At 35.9% G+C, this 16,562-nt stretch overlaps 1 protein-coding gene across 24 annotated transcripts in view; it reads left to right on the forward strand.

Annotated features, from left to right (window-relative positions):
* The window catches only part of PARPBP (PARP1 binding protein), a gene marked incomplete at both ends in the record, with an annotated part of 50,800 nt that overhangs the window by 3,993 nt on the left and 30,245 nt on the right, over nucleotides 1–16,562 (forward strand). For 9 of the 24 annotated variants that reach the window (XM_080661665.1, XM_080661685.1, XM_080661688.1 and 6 more), the window contains 2 exons: nucleotides 3,957–4,190; nucleotides 4,806–4,913. The exons of 5 other annotated variants lie outside the window; for them this stretch is intronic. In XM_080661665.1, the coding sequence (XP_080517791.1) occupies nucleotides 3,957–4,190; nucleotides 4,806–4,913 (342 nt within the window). The remainder of the gene's footprint in view (nucleotides 1–3,956; nucleotides 4,191–4,805; nucleotides 4,914–16,562) is intronic. 10 more of the 24 variants (XM_080661684.1, XM_080661668.1, XM_080661672.1 and 7 more) reach the window with 2 other exon arrangements.

Here is a 16,562-nt window from a genome sequence, read left to right on the forward strand (position 1 = left end):
GAGTATACAGAGCATGTTCAAATCACCTCCTATTGTTTGTTTGCTTGTGTATAAATAATTGAGAAATAGATATATCAACAAGTTAAATAAAATGTAGCCTGAAAAAATTTTAGTTCTCATTGTAAAAATTTTGACATATTAAAATATTCAATCCAAGACACTTTTTCTTCAGGACTTGTCTGTGTAGCATTCACTGGGTTTTTTTTCCTACTTGCTAATGTCCTACCTGCTAATTCACTTTATTACCTGTGAAAGTTCAGACTCTGGGTGGGAAAAGGGGGAGTGGTGAATTGCAACTGAGCTTTTCACAGTTTGTGTAGATATGCATACATGTGGAGATGGTGGTTGCAGTTCTGTTTTACTTTAACTCTCTATGTGGAGACTTAGCTTAGGCATTCCTCACTGTGCTCAGACTTCCAAGGCACCCATTATGAAACAACACACACACATGCCTGCAGGTGCATTGGTAAGTAGCTTACAGTAATAAAAGGGTGGAGTTGGTTGTATATATCCTTCAACTCTTTTTCACCCGGTGGTTGTGGTCTACTTATGGTTTTTAATTCTCTGAAGTTTGAGTCCCTGAAGTATAATCCTTATAACTGAATTTGACTGCAGTAGAACTTTTGAATACCTAGCAGAATTGTTAGTCTGCCGATGGCCATGTTTGTTTTCTTAACTGCTTTAGTGGGGAAAAAGAAAAGGTATATTAAAATAATCTTTGAGTGTTAGGTTTTTGGCATGTTTTTAGAGGAGCAAGATTTTTTTTAGCTTAAATCATGTAATACCTCTCTAGTAGTTTTATACTGCTAATGATTTACCTGTTTTAGATTCATTCACTATTGACTTCATTATGTGACAAATATATGACTTCATTAGGTTGCAAATAATATTTTAGCCTTTACTGTCTTTGGAATTGGCCTCATAGTTTGATTCTGTCATGCAATTACATTATAAAGGCTCTTTTTCACCTTAAAAAGCTTTCAGAACATTACAAATGTTCTATTGGATGAAACAGACAAAGATATTAATTTATAACCTCGTGGAAAGCCACCACAGCACCTGTGGTTGACTGACAGATTTGAAAATGACCTAACAGAGACATAACAAGGAGAAACAGAATTTAAAATCCTATATAATAAGTGTCCGGTCATCCAGTCGTCTGTTCAACCAATCAATAGCATAATAATATGCTAATGATATGTTAAGGCTGCTCAACCACTCGCTATGACCTGCATTGACCACCAAGGGGCAGATAGTCGACTGGTTGACCAGTTGCAATGACGTGCACTGACCACTAAGGGGCAGACACTCAACGCAGGAGCTGCCTCCTGGTGGTCAGTGCACTCCCACAGGGGGAGCGCTGTTCAGCCAGAAGCCAGGCTCACACCTGGCAAGCTCAATAGCAGTGGCGGGAGCCTCTCCCGCCTCCGCAGCAACGCTAAGGATGTCCGACTGCTGGCATAGGCCCACTCCCTGAGGGCTCCCAGGCTGTGAGAGGGCGCAGGCCGGGCTGAGGGAAACCCCCACCCCAGTGCATGAATTTTGTGCACTGGACCTCTAGTTGAATTATAATTATCTTCTACTCCTCCCCCAGCAAACAAACTGACAATTATTTTACCTGATAAAAAGAGAAGGGCAACTGCCATTTTTGATTACCTACCATTTATAAAGTGTTATTTAATCTGTACAATCTCATTTTATAACCAAGGAAATTGACTCAGTATCTTACCCAAGTTCACACAGCAAAGAAGGGAGAGAAGGGAGAGATAAAAACATCAATGATGAGAGAGAATCATTGATCGGCTGCCTACTGCGAGCCCCCAACTGGGGATCAAGCCCCCAACTGCACATGTGCCCTGACCGCGAATCGAACCATGACCTCCTCTTTCATAGGTCGAAGCTCAACCACTGAGCCACCATGCCGGCTGGGCACCAATTAATGCTCTTAAGTAGACCTGCTATCTTTACTCTTTTGATAATAAGAATTCCAGCTAGTTAAAAATGTGAAGTTTATTTAAAATTTTGAATAATAAATAACTTTGATAAAATATACAAAGTACAAGGTCTCTGAAAAAGTGTAACTCTTGCTTTTTCTCATTTTATTCTTGTGAAATATAATCCTTCAGCTGTCCATCAAAGCATTGAACATTTTGAACTTCCTTCAAATAGTAGCCAGTTGGCATGTTTTCCTAGCAAAACATTTTCTGATTTGACCACAGACTCTCTCTCAATCAGTTGTTACTTGTTTGAAAAATAGAATATCCTGTCATGGTGGGCACCTGATCCTGAAAACTGATATCTGGAGTGCAATTTTATTTGGATTTAAAATGTTTTTACAATCTCAGTATAAACACTTAATCTAGTCAGAGCCTTTTCTCAGAAGATCAAGAGTTTGCATAGTTTTCCTTTAGTTACAGTCAACAGAATGAGAATAAATTACATATTTACATTAAAGCAAACACTTAATTTATTTTTACCGTGAAGGACGTTATGCCAAAATAGTTTTAAGAATTTTTAAGATAAAACAATTTAGTTTTAAACTAAATAAATGGATTTATTTAATTTAAATACCATTTGGAGATTTAATAATATATAACTTTTGTAGGGTTTGGGAGTAAAGTATACAATTTTTTATTCAATGTTTGGATTATGGATCTATGGTTTGAGAAAAATGATCTTTTTGTTTGTTCATTGAACTGATTTCATGAGATATAATTAATTTTCATAACTATGATATAACAGGTCCCTACTCTAAGGACAATTAGGATAAATTTCTTAATTGCTTTCATATGGATGAGTAGAGCGTTAATTATTTTAAGGGAGGTTGTACACTTTGTCTTAAATTTGGATAGTAATTGGAAAATGTGATGGATTTTTATAAAACATATAAAGATAGATATTTGAAAGAGTCAGATATTTAGAAATAGTACTACATCATATGATTCTGTTTGATTTCTTTCTGTTATTCTTCATTGGCTAAATATGATGTTACAATTTAGTTCCAGTAAATTTTAAGTTCTATTTAAATATCCATCCATCTTAAAATGCAATTAATGGAAAAATCTAGTTGTTAGCAGAAACTGCTAATATATTAATGGAGCTAAACTGTAGAAGACAGCAACATTGATACGTTTCACAAAACCACATAGGGATGCTTATAAATATTTCTTATTCATGAAGCATTGAAAAGGAGCAGTTAGAATTTTTTACTGAATTGGAGTTGGCATTTTGTGGAGGACACCATTATTAATATTGGAGGTATAAAGTGGGAGCAGAACGCAATCAATTGAAAAAAACACACCTTCAATATGCCCAAATTTGAACAATTTTGTTTGATAAGTAACATCTGACAGCTTAGAGAAAGAAACCTGACTGACTTTTTAGCACTCATTTGCCTACAGTTTAGTGTGTCCCTATGTAGGGAAGAATAAAAACCTTCTTTGACCCAAAGTTTTAGCACTGGTGTTTTGTTTTCTCTACAAGAATAATGAAATGAAACATAGTTTTAAAAAATTTAACTTTTCTGATCATATTTTAAGATTAACACTTGGAATAATGTGTGTGGTATATGGGAATTCACTATGACATTGACAGTTTTTAAATAAGAGATTAAAAATATATTAACTAAAAGAATGAATAGGAACCAAATATTAACAGAATCGAATATTTCCCCAATCAGTAGTACTTAGCTACAGCTCACTGCCCTCCTATCGCCCCACTTTGAGTAGAAATTTAGTGAAGCTCAGGTAATAGACAATGTCTTTATACTGTATTTGCCAGTTTTGTCACGTGAGAACTTGCCATAGTTGTTCATATTTTATAAAATCATAAAAATCTTTTAATATCTGGTTTTAAAATGATTTCATAGGTCAACTTAGATGTTCTCTTCAATTTCACAAGAATTTAATACAAAATTCAACCAACTTTATCTTCATTTTTGGCATTATCTTTTTCAGCGCAGTGGAGAATTTACAGTTTCTCTCAGTGATGTCTTATTGACCTGGAAACACTTACTACAGGAGAAATTGAACTTACCAGTTGAAAATATGGAAGTGATTGGCCATTATGAGGACATTAGGAGGACTTACGATAATTTCTTAAAGAATAGTAATATGTTAGATCTGATCGATGTTTATAAAAAATGTAGTGCTTTGACTTCTGACGGTGAAAATAATGCCAACATATCCCCCGTAAGTATTTTTCAAAGCAGTTCTAGCCTAATCAAATTAAAATTTGACTAGGTTTATTTTTAATTCTGGTATTAGCATTTATAGAAACTTGATAATGCTTTTGCTTTTTGGGTCATATTAAAAATGGAGAATTTAGCTACCTGAAACCTAGCTAGTCACTACTTGGAAGAAAGGTTTTGGTGGTAAACTTTGTTGAACTTGGGTTATTATTATTTGGTTTAAATGTAAGAATAGCTTCTTATTAGAGAAGGAAAATTTTAATAAAGAAATCAGTCCCAAATGCATGATTTCTTTTTTATTGATTGATTGATTAATTTGAGAGAGAGAAAGAAAGGGAAAGAGAGAAACAAGGCTTTTCTTTCTTTTAAATTTTCTTCCATAAAAAATAAAATAGTAAGATTAAATTTCCAAGGTCATCTTTTAACTCTGAACTGGAAAGTAATGGAAGCATTTTCTTTGAAAGAGTAATTCCATGTCTGCATATTGTTGACTGCCAACAAAGGTTAGGTAAAATGCTGTATGCTAGAACATCAGTGACGCTGGGTAGACCTAGGTGTGAAATTTTTTTTATAGTTGGCATATCATTTTATTAGTAATGTCTTGTATTTCCTACAGAGTCAACTACGGGATTTTCTGTCTGGCAGACAGTCCGCAGTAGATGATGAAACTGGTCTTTCTGTACCGACATCACCAATGAGTAAAGACAACCAGGATAATGAAAAGGTACTGATAAATTGTGAGTAAATTAAAGCAGGATATGATCCCCTTCAAATCACTATGAATTTGATTATATGTACAGTTACTATTTTTTTTAAAGTTTTATTTTAAGTAATACTGTTTGCAAAGAGTAATACATTGAAGACTGGTGAAAGCATAACAATCAGTTATTTCATGGTTTTGGGCCAACGTAACAGGCACTGTACAAAAATAGGTATCACTCTTAAGTATCAGAAAAATGGTTGAAGATCCAGATTGCTAGATTTCATTGAATCTTTATATAGTGTCTCTTGGTCACTGTGGGGGATTGGTTCCGGGACTCCCCTTGGACACCAAAATCCACGGATGCTTAATCTCTTATATAGAATAATGTATGTAGTATTTGCAAATAACCTACACACATCCTCCTATATACCTTAAGTCATCTCTAGATTACTTTAATCCCCAATACAATGTAAATGCTATGTAAATAGTTGTTATAATGTGTTGTTTAGGGAAGAAAGACAAGAAAAAAATCCATATACATTCAGTCAGATGCAGTCATCATAGGCCTCATAGCAACAATATTTTTTTTTTTTTTAAATTTCAACTATTTTCCATCTGTAGTTGGTTGAATCCACAGATGTGGAACCTGTGGCTACCTAGAGCTGACTGTATTTGGTAAACGCCACATTACTGTTTTGTTCGGAAACAGTATTGTTGCTTCTTGGGAAGAAACGTAAAACGGGGAAATCTGTTCTGCACCCTTTGCAGTAGAATAACTGCTGCATCATGAGTTCTGATAGGAGGGTTTGTTATGCAAACACTTCACAGGAAAGTAGTGCAAAGTACAGGTTTGGTTTAATATAATTAAACCTGTTACCTTGGCCTAACTTAACTATATGAAAGGTAAGTTGCTGATATCATGACACGTAATCCCTAAATATCTTCAGCATATTATTTCCTGAAAATAAGGGGTTAACCACAATATTATTACCATATGTAAGAAAACTTAAGTATTCCCTGATATCATTTGGTATCTTCTCTATTCTCATTTCTCTATTTGTCCCCTAAATGGGTTTTATGTTTCTTTAGATTCTTAACCTAGAAGAATTCCCCCCAGTCTTTTTTTTTTTTACTTCTCATTTAACTGATTAACTCCTACTGGTATTATTTTACTTGTTTCTCTATTTCCAATAAACTGGAAGTTACGCCTGAAAGCTTACTTAGATTGAGGTTTAACATTTCTTAACAAATACTTTATAACTGATGCTGAATATTTCATTTTGTATCATATCAGGAGACACAAACTCATGTTGTCTTGAAATGTCCAGTCTGTCCAGTATAAATAAGTGGTTTTCCCTTTGCTGTCAGCAAAGATCTGTGGGGTGATACTTAGACACTGTGTAATATTCTATTTCCCAATAAGCTTTCACCTGAATGGTTTTACGTATGCATTGATCGTGCTTGTCTAAGTCAATTATTTCTTTAGAGTTTGTAGAATGGTGGGTTTCTTAGTCTAGCATGTCTTTACATTAATTAGCTGCCATTTCTCAATAAAGAAGAACTTTATCTTACCAACTGGGTTGAAGTTCAGTTCCCTAAAAATGGCAGGGTCACTATTTCTTTCTTTCTCTTTAATTTCAAGTTTAGGAGTTGGTGTAATAATTACATGTAATATAGGAGGCAAATTAGATATTTTTTCTATGTATCTTTCTCCTGTTTTATTTGTGTATATATTCTAAGGATTCATGGAGTTTTATTTATTTGGAGTTAAAAATTAATTACAGCCCTTAATCTTTGATGCAAAAGTAGAGAGATCCCCTTCAAGCTGCCTTCTGTACTTTTTTACATGCTCTTTTAAACTCTTGAGCACTTACCCTTTTTGGTACAAGAAAATATCCCAAGTCCACCTTTGAATGTTTTCTGCTAAGATTTGTGATTTTTTTTAAAAGGGGATTTTTAATTTTTATTATTTATTTATTTATTTATTTTTATTTACTTTTTTTTTTTTATTGTCTAAAGTTTTACATATGTCTCCTTTTTCCCCAATTGATTCCCACCCCCCACCCCAAGCCATTCCCACCCCAGGCAAGTCCCCACCGCCCCAGTGTCTGTGTCCATTGCTTATGCTAATATGCATGTATACAAGTCCTTTGGTTGCTTTCTAACCCCCCCTCGCCTACCATTTCTCTCTAGATCTATTCTAGTTCATCAAATTATGTTGATCATTATATCCCACATATGAGTGAGATCATGTGATATTTATCTTTGTCCCACTGGATTATTTCGCTTAGCATAATGCTCTCCAGTTCCATCTATGCTGTTGCAAATGGTAAAAGTTCCTTCTTTTTTATAGCGACATAGTATTTCATTGTGTAGATGTACCACAGTTTTTTAATCCACTCATCTGCTCATGGGCACTTAGGCTGTTTCCAAATCTTAGCTATTGTAAATTGTGCTGCTATGAACATAGGGGTGCATATATCCTTTCTGATTGGTGTTTCTGGTTTCTTGGGATACATTCCTAGAAGTGGGATTACTGGTTCAAATGGGGGTTCTTTTTTAACTTTTTGAGGAAACTCCATACTGTCTTCTACAGTGGCTGCACCAGTCTGCATTCCCACCAGCAGTGCAGGAGAGTTCTTTTTTCTCCACATCCTCACCAGCACTTGTCATTTGTTGATTTGTTGATGATAGCCATTCTGACAGGTGTGAGATGGCATCTCATTGTTTTGATTTGCATCTCTTGGATGATTAGTTACTTTGAGCATGTTTTTATATATCTCTTGGTCTTCTGTATGTTCTCTTTCGAAAAGTGTCTATTTAGGTCCTTTGCCCATTTTTTGATTGGATCATTTATCTTCCTTTTGTTAAGTTGAATGAGTTCTCTGTAAATTTTGGAGATTAAACCCTTATCAGAAATATCATTGGCAAATATGTTCTCCCATGCAGTGGGCTTTCTTGTTTTGTTGATGATTTCTTTTGCTGTGCAGAAGCTTTTTATTTTGATGTAGTCCCATTTGTTTACTTTCTCCTTAGTCTCCATTGCCCTACGTCAATGGTCGGCAAACTCATAAATCAACAGAGTGGCAAACCACGGCTCACGAGCCGCATGTGGCTCGCGAGCCACGGTTTGCCGACCACTGCCCTAGGTGCTGTGTCTGTAAAGATATTGCTACGACATATGTCTGCTATTTTGCTGCCTATGGAGTCTTGTAGGATTTTTATGGTTTCCTGTCTTACATTCAAGTCCTTTAGCCATTTTGATTTTGTTTTTGTGTATGGTGTAAGTTGGTGATCTAGTTTCATTTTTTTGCATGTATCTGACCAAATTTGCCAGCACCATTTATTGAAGAGACTGTCTTGAATCCATTGTATGCTCTTTCCTCCTTTGTCAAATATTAATTGAGTGTAATGGCTTGGGTCGATTTCTGGGTTCTCTGTTCATTCTGTTTCATTGGTCTATATGTCTCTTCTTGTGCCAGTACCAGCAGTTTTGAGAACCATGGCTTGGTAATACAGCTTGATAGCTGGTAATGTGATACCTCCAACTTTGTTCTTCTTTCTCAGGATTGCTGTGGCTATTCGGGGTCTTTTTTATTTCAGATGAATTTTTGGAGAGTTTGTTCTAAATCTTTGAAATATGCCGTTGGTATTTTAATGGGGATTGCATTGAATCTGTAGATTGCTTTGGGTAGTATGGACATTTTAATGATGTTCAGTCTACCAATCCATGAACATGGTATGTTCTTCCATTTGTTTGTCTTCCTCTATCTCTTTTGTCAATGTTCTGTAGTTTTCAGAGTACAAATCTTAGTTAAGATATCTTAATTTCCTAGGTATCTTAATTTTTTTGGTTCAATGGAAAATGGGATTTTTTTCCTGATTCCCCTTCTGTGAGTTCATTATTGGTGTATAAAAAGGCCATAGATTTCTGGGTGTTAATATTGTATCTTGCTACATTGCCAAATTCATTTATTAGGTCTTGTAGTTTTTTGACGGAGTCATTGGAGTTTTCTATGTATAGTATCATGTCATCTGCGAATAAGGACAGTTTTACTTCTTCTTTTCCAATTTGGATGCCTTTTGTTTCTTCTTCTTGTCTGATCGCTATGGCTAGCACTTCCAGAACTATATTGAGCAGGACTGGTGAAAGTAGGCATCCCTGTCTTGTTCCTGTTCTTAGGGAAAATGCGTTTCGTTTTGTCCATTGAGTATGATGTTGGCTGTAGGTTTGTCATATATGGCTTTTATTATGTTGAGGTATGATCCCTCTATTCCCACTTTGCTGAGAGTTTTTATCAAGAAAGGGTGTTGGATTTTGTCAAATGCTTTTTCTGCATCGATTAATATGATTATGTGATTTTTGTCTCTCAGTTTGTTTATGTGATATATCACATTTATTGATTTGCGGATATTGTACCATCCTTGCATCCCCATAATAAATCCCACTTGGTCATGGTGTATGATCTTTCTAATGTTATGCTGAATCTGATTTGCTAGAATTTTGTTGAGGATTTTAGTATCTATGTTCATCAAGAATATTGGCCTGTAGTTCTCTTTTTATGTGGTTTCTTTATCTGGTTTTGGGATTAGGGTGATGCTGACTTCATAGAAAGAGCTTGGAAGTGTGCCTCTCTCTTGAATTTTTTGGAATAGTCTGAGGTGGATAGGATTTAGTTCTTCTTTGAATGCTTGGTAGAACTCCCCTGCAAAACCGTCTGGACCAGGGCTTTTCTTTGCTGGAAGATTTTTGATTGCTGCTTCAATTTCTTCGGTAGTTATCAGTGTATTCGTGTTTTTTTATTCTTCATGATTGAGTTTTAGAAGCCTGTATTTTTCTAAGAATATGTCCATTTCATCTAGGTCACTGGTTGGCAAACTCATTAGTCAACAGAGTGGCAAACCGTGGATCGCGAGCTGCATGTAGCTCGTGAGCCGCAGTTTGCTGACCACTGATCTAGGTTGTCCATTTTGTTGGAATAGACTTGTTCATAGTATTTTTTTTCATAATCGATTGTATTTCTGTGGATTGGTTGTTACTTCACCTCTTTCATTTCTGATTTTGTTTATTTGGGTCCTCCTCTCTCTTTGCTTCTTGGTGAGCCTGGCTAGAGGTTTATCAATCTTGTTTATCCTTTCAAAGAACCAGCTCTTGGTTTTGTTGATCTTTTGTATGCTTTTTTTTTTCTTGTCTCTATGTCGTTTATATCCGCTCTGATCTTTATTATTTCCTTCCTTCTGCTTATGCTAGGCTTTTCTTGTTGCTCTCTTTCTAACTCTTTGAATTGTAGGGTTAGATAATTTATTACCATTTTTTCTTGTTTTTTGAGATAGGCCTGTAGAGCTATGAACTTCCCTCTCAAGACTGCTTTTACTGTGTCCCATAGATTTTGGATTGTTGGTTTTCATTGTCATTTGTTGCCATTATGCTTTTTATTTCTTCTTTGATCTGTTTGGTAACCCAATCATTGTTTAACAGCATGCTATTTAGTCTCCAGGTGTTTGGTTTTTTTATTGTTTTTATTTTAGTTGATTTCCAGTTTTATGCCGTTGTGATCTGAGAAGATGCTTGATATGATTTCTATCTTTTTGAATTTGAAGAGACTTTGCCTGTGTCCCAATATGTGGTCTATCTTTGAAAATGACCCATGTGCACTTGAGAAGAATATATATTCTGTGGCTTTGGGGTGAAATGTTCTGAAGATGTCAATTAATTCCATCTGGTCTAGTGAGTCATTTAGGATCGATGTTTCTTTGCTGATTTTTTGGTTAGAGGATTTGTCCAGTGGTGTTAGTGGGGTATTAAAGTCCCCTACTATGACTGCATTGCTGTCAATCTCTCCCTTGATATCCTCCAGAAGTTTTTTTTTTTTTTTTTTTTTTTTGTATTTAGGTGCTCCTGTATTTGGTGCATATATGTTTACCAGAGTTATATCTTCTTGTTGAATTGCTCCGTTTAGTATTATGAAGTGGCCTTCCTTATCTCTTATTATGGCCTTCACTTTGAGTTCTAATTTATCAGATATAAGTATTGCTACCCCAGCTTTTTTTCATTTCCATTCGCCTGAAAAACCTTATTCCATCCCTTCACCATCAGGCTGTGTGAGTCCTTTGTTTGAGGTGGGTTTTCTGTAGACAGTAGATATATGGGTCATGTTTTCTTATCCACTCAGCTACCCTATGTCTTTTGATTTGGGCATTTAATCCATTTACATTTAAAGTTTTTATTGATAGGTACTTGTTTGTAGTCATTTTTATTCTTAATACCTGAGTTCCTTCTTCCCTTTCTATTTATTCTTTTTACAACAGACCCTTAGCATATCTTGCATTGCTGATTTGTTGGTCATAAACTCCCTTAGTCCTTTTTTGTCTGTGAAGCTCCTGATTTCACCCTCAATTTTGATTGATAACCTTTCTGGGTACAGTATTCTTGGATTCAGACCCTTCCTTTGCATGACTTTGTATATTTCATTCCATTCCCTTCTGGCCTGATGTGTTTCTGTTGAGAAATCAGTTGCTAGTCTGATGGGGGATCCTCTGTAGGTAACTTTTCATGTCTCTTTGACAGCCTTTAAAATTCTTACTTTGTCGTTGGTGTTTGCCAATTTAATTATAATTAAATTGGCGTTGGTCTTGTTTGGGACTCTGTGAGCTTCTTGGACTTGTGTGAGCTGTTTCTTCCCTATATTAGGAAGTTTTCTGTCATATTTGTTGAAACAGGTTTTCTATTCCTTGCTCAGTTCCCTCTACTTCTGGCACCCCTGTTATTCCAATGTTGTTTCATTTTGTTTTATTCCAAAGTTCCCTTAGGCTCTCCTGTTTTTTAAGTTTTTTTTCTAGATGCTGCTCTGCTTGGGTATTTTTTCCTACCTTGTCTTCTAGCTCACTGTTGCGGTCCTCCACTTCTTCTAGTCTACTGTTGATGCTTTCTATTGAGTTCTTTATTGCAGCAATGTCATTTTTCATTTCCTCTTGGTTCTTACACATATTGTTGACTTAGTCTTCCATCCTTTTCAGCGACCTTATGACCATTACTCTGAATTCTTTCTCTGACATATTGCTTGCCTCCATTTCATTTACTTCCTTTTATGATGATTCCTCTTTTCCTTTCTTATGCAAGCTGTTTCTTTGACGCCCCCATGATCACTCCTCTCTGGGTGTCTGCTTATGTAGCTCTCTCCTGCATTGACTTAAAGGCACAAAATACAACCCAACAAGACACAACACACAAGGCACCAAACAGAAATGTATTCACAATATTAATAACCCCAAATAAAGGTGACCACCAGAACCAAGAGAATTAGGGGATAGAAAAGAGTGGAAAAATGACATTGAGAAAATGAAAAAATATGAGAGAAAAGAAAGAGAAGGAAAAAGAAAGGGGGAAATAATATATGTATATGTGGAGAAAACTCCAATAAAACAACAACTAATCCAAAAAATGCAAACAACATACACCCAGAGATGAATGCAAACTACAAACAACAACAAATCCAAAATATGTAAACTACAAACCCCCAAACAACAAGCACACAGATGGATCTGAGGAAGTAGAGCTTATTTCCAGAAGGTAAGGTCAAGGAATTGAATGAACGGGGAAATAGCTACAATTCAGTATAGAGGAGATAGAAAAAAAAATGAGTAAATAAGAAGAAAAGTAAAAAACAAAATACAAAAATAGAAAAAAATCTATATATTAAAGTATATTAAAAAAATTATATATATATATATATATATATATATATATATATATATATATATATATAATTCTTTCCCTTCTTTGTCTGTATATTTGCTTACTATTGGAAAAGGAGAATAGAGAATAAATCGGCTTGAGTTGGTGATTGGGATTAGTTAAGCTATTAGTAGAAAAAGAGAACAAGCGAAGTGAGGAAAAACAGAAGCAAAAAAAAGAAAACAAAACAAAAAGAAACAAAAACATAAATAAAAAAACAAATTAACAATCAAACAAATAACAACAACAAGACAGAAAGAAAGCAAAAGGCTAAAAAAAAGAAAAAGAAAATTTGGATAGTGAAGAAAGAGAAGAGAGAAATGTGTATGGACTTGGAGCAGGGTAGCAGAAATTAGATATATGAGTAAGAAATTTTTAACAGGGAGTAAAAAGAAAGGGTAGAGAAAAACTAAAGCAGGAACAGGGTAAAAGAAACAGAACAAGGAAAGAGGGAAAGTGAGGAAGAGAGTATTGGCATAAAGGAAAAATTGAGATAGAGTAAAATAGTGCTAAAGGAAAAATAAAAATAGAATGTAGAACACTAATCCCAAAATAAAATAAAGAAAAAAAATAAAATAAAACTTTTAAAAAAGGTAAAATAATAGTAGTAATAATAATTAAAAAATAAAAATATAATAAAAAAGGTAAAATCAGCCCTTGCCGGTTTGGCTCAGTGGATAGAGCGTCGGCCTGCGGACTGAAGGGTCCGAGGTTCGATTCTGGCTGGGGCCACATGGCTAGATTGCAGGCTCGATCCCCAGTGGGGGCTGTGCAGGAGGCAGCCGATCGGTGGTTCTCTCTTATCGTTGATGTTTCCATCTCTCTAGCCCTCTCCTTTCCTCTCTGAAGTCAATAAAAATGTGTTGTTGTTTTTTTAAAAAAAGGTAAATCAAGTGAGAAAAAAATTAGTTTCTTAAGTAAAAGATAAAAAAATAAAAATGTGAAATAGTGAAGGTTATTCACTTCCTCTACTGTTCTGCTTGGCAGGTCTGTTTCCTGTCAGGTAATCAGCACAGTATTGAAGTTCCCTGCCATCCACTGCTCCTCTGTGTCATAAGCCACAACCCTGTTTTCAAGCAGGCAGGATGTCTTTGTTTCTCAGCCTGCCTTTAGTTGTAGTTACACAAGAGTCAATTTCTGATACAACCCCTGGGTGGAAGTGTTTCTGTATTAATATCCAGGGCTAAAAGGCCCCTCTACCCAGTGTTTAGATTGCTTACCCTGCAGCACTTAATACTGGGTTGGAGGGACAGATTGCCCCAGAGCTGTTTTTCTGTTCGTCTCTCCCCTACTCTGATCCCCAGATTCCACAAAAACAACATTCCCCTGCAGTCTCAGTGAGTGATTTTAATTGGAACATCCTATGTACTGGACTTTGCAATGAAAAGCAAGGATTTAAAAGAAAATAAAGAGCCAGAGGAAACGTGCAGACTTGCATCTTTTTTTTCTCTGGCACTGCGCAGCCAGTATACTGATAGAAGTTCAGGCTGCCTTTCTGGGCCCAACCCTGCTGTGGGTTAATTTCTAGAGTCCCCTTCTGCCATCAGCCCTGTGAACCCCCTTCCACATTCGAGGGCTACACTGACCCCAACAGCCACAGATTTTGTGGGGCGCAGTTTTCCTCTGAGCCTTGAATTCCCGCTGCACACGTTTCGCGTGCATTTCTCCCTCTAGCCTGGATCCCAGATCTCACCTTTCTCTAGGCGATATCTGACCTTTCTGTCCACAGATTGCCTCACCAGCTGTGTTTAATTATTTGCCAATTCTGGGTGGATGTTATTCGATTCAGCTGTTCCTTCTATCTGCTCTGTGAGGAGGTGCAGGGCTTGTCCACATATTCGTGCCACTTTGTCTCCCCTTGGACAGACTTTTTAGGCTCCCACAGTTGGGGAGGCTGGAGTCCTGGTGTTCCTGGGTTCACAGCTGAGGCAGCTGGTCCCTGGGTGTTGTGGTTGTAGGGTGCCGGGAGGTATCCGAGGTCTCCCTGGTTGAAGGTAAGGCTGGGCTTCAGATAACAGCCACTCTCTCCTTCAAGATGGCATGGTCTCTGTGGCAGAGCTGTCTGCTCCAGGAGAGATTTCAGCAGCAGTAATGGCTGCCCGAACATGGGAGCCCAGTCCGCCAGTCCCCAACAGTCCCTTGGAATATAGTTGTCCCTTACTCACAAACTGACACTCCCCGAAGGTTGCCGCACTCTCATTTCATTCTCTCACTCACACGCTATCTTGCAGCCTGCTGTCCCGTCGGCTGCCATCTTGGATCCAATTTGTGATTCCTTTTAGTGATTTGTAACTATTTTCTCTTGCTTGAAATTAATGTTTAACTTATATCCTGCTTGGTTTTTTTTTTTTTTCTCTTGCTCTAAATCGTGACAAAACACTTACTAAATTACCTGGTTTTTTTCTCAGTGGTACTTATGGAGTACATTCATACATCAAGAGGGTAAATTGATTACAGATGTGTTCTTTTTGATCTATCTTACAAGTTCTACAGGGCGGAAACAATAATTGTTATTGTGCCTTTTAATTAAAAGGAATGAACTAATTTGTACATGTAAAATGACCTAAGATAGGAGTTTTGGCTTACAGATATAAAACATTATCTTAAAGGTATACCTATGAAAAAGGCTCTTAGTTTATAGAAATCAGTGGATCTTTGTTATAAGTATATAGTTTTCTCATTTAAAGAGCAATGATAGTTACACTGTGTTAATCCTCTACTTTTTATTTTTTGTCTCCTTGGCTTGTATTTTCCAGGAGAATTTTATCTACTCGTTAGCTGATGGATTAGATTTTATGAAGACTATTAAAGTAGCAGCCATCCTCTAAGCCATTTTTCTGTTCCTTGCAAACTTCTAATTTTTCTTTTTTACCAAGTATTTTTGGAAGGCAATATATTTCTTTTAAAATTCCAAAGTAACTTTTCGGGCTGCAGTCTTGCAAAGATTTATTTTTATCACCAAATATGCTTACTAATACCACACAAGAGTCCTCGAATAGATGAATGAAACGAATTTGAGAAACAATGTTTTTGTTTCATTATTTTATTTTACTTCATTTTATTTTTTTAAGATACTAAGCTATTGCTTTAGAAATTATAAAGTAATGAGGGAAAAATACAATAAAGGCCCCAAAAGAAATAATCAATTAAATAAAAATTTTTACCAGTATATTAGCTTAAGTCCACTTTTTGTGTGTGTGTGTTTCATTATATGTGATTGATATTTGGCGAAGAAAGCAAAAAACAAACAAACAAACAAACAAACCCCTGTATAAATTGTTAATCTTAATTTAGAAGAACTGACTTCAAATTGAGATTCAATATCTGCACTTCAGTAATAATTAAGGGATGGGAAAAGGAACTTGGAATTTTTAGAAAGCTTAAAATTGTTCAACTTCTAAACAAACATTGCAAAATACTTTGTGGTATGGATAGAATCAGTTTATTAAACAAATAAACTGAACAGTATCTTTATTTTCAGTGTCTTGGTAAAAGCTTCAATCTTGTGGATTTTTTCAATTTAGGCCCTTGCTTCTGGACATCATAACTGCATTTATGTGGAATGCTTTTTCAGACAGCCTCTTTAAAACACACTTGCAAATACAAGAGTAGGGAAACCATAACTGCCATGTTATCTGACCATAATGATAGGGACAGATTTCTAATTACATCCGTGAGTTAAAAGAAACACTCTAACTGTGAGGATGCCAAGATGTTTTCTCCTGATGTTTGCCTAGCATCAGAAGGACAAAATTTGCTAGACTTAAAGAGCAAGCTGTAGATGTGACAATTTAAGACCTGGTTTTGTACCCACTGAGGAATAGATATATACATACTGGTAAGTCCCCATTATTTTAGCACAGTAGAAGCACAGTAGAATTGAATTGAAGTTTTACAAAATTAAAAGTGGGAAAAGTAAAAAAGTTTCTGACTAC

The sequence above is a fragment of the Plecotus auritus genome (assembly GCF_963455305.1).
Source record: "Plecotus auritus genome assembly, chromosome: 3".
NCBI classification, from domain to species: Eukaryota; Metazoa; Chordata; class Mammalia; order Chiroptera; family Vespertilionidae; genus Plecotus; species Plecotus auritus.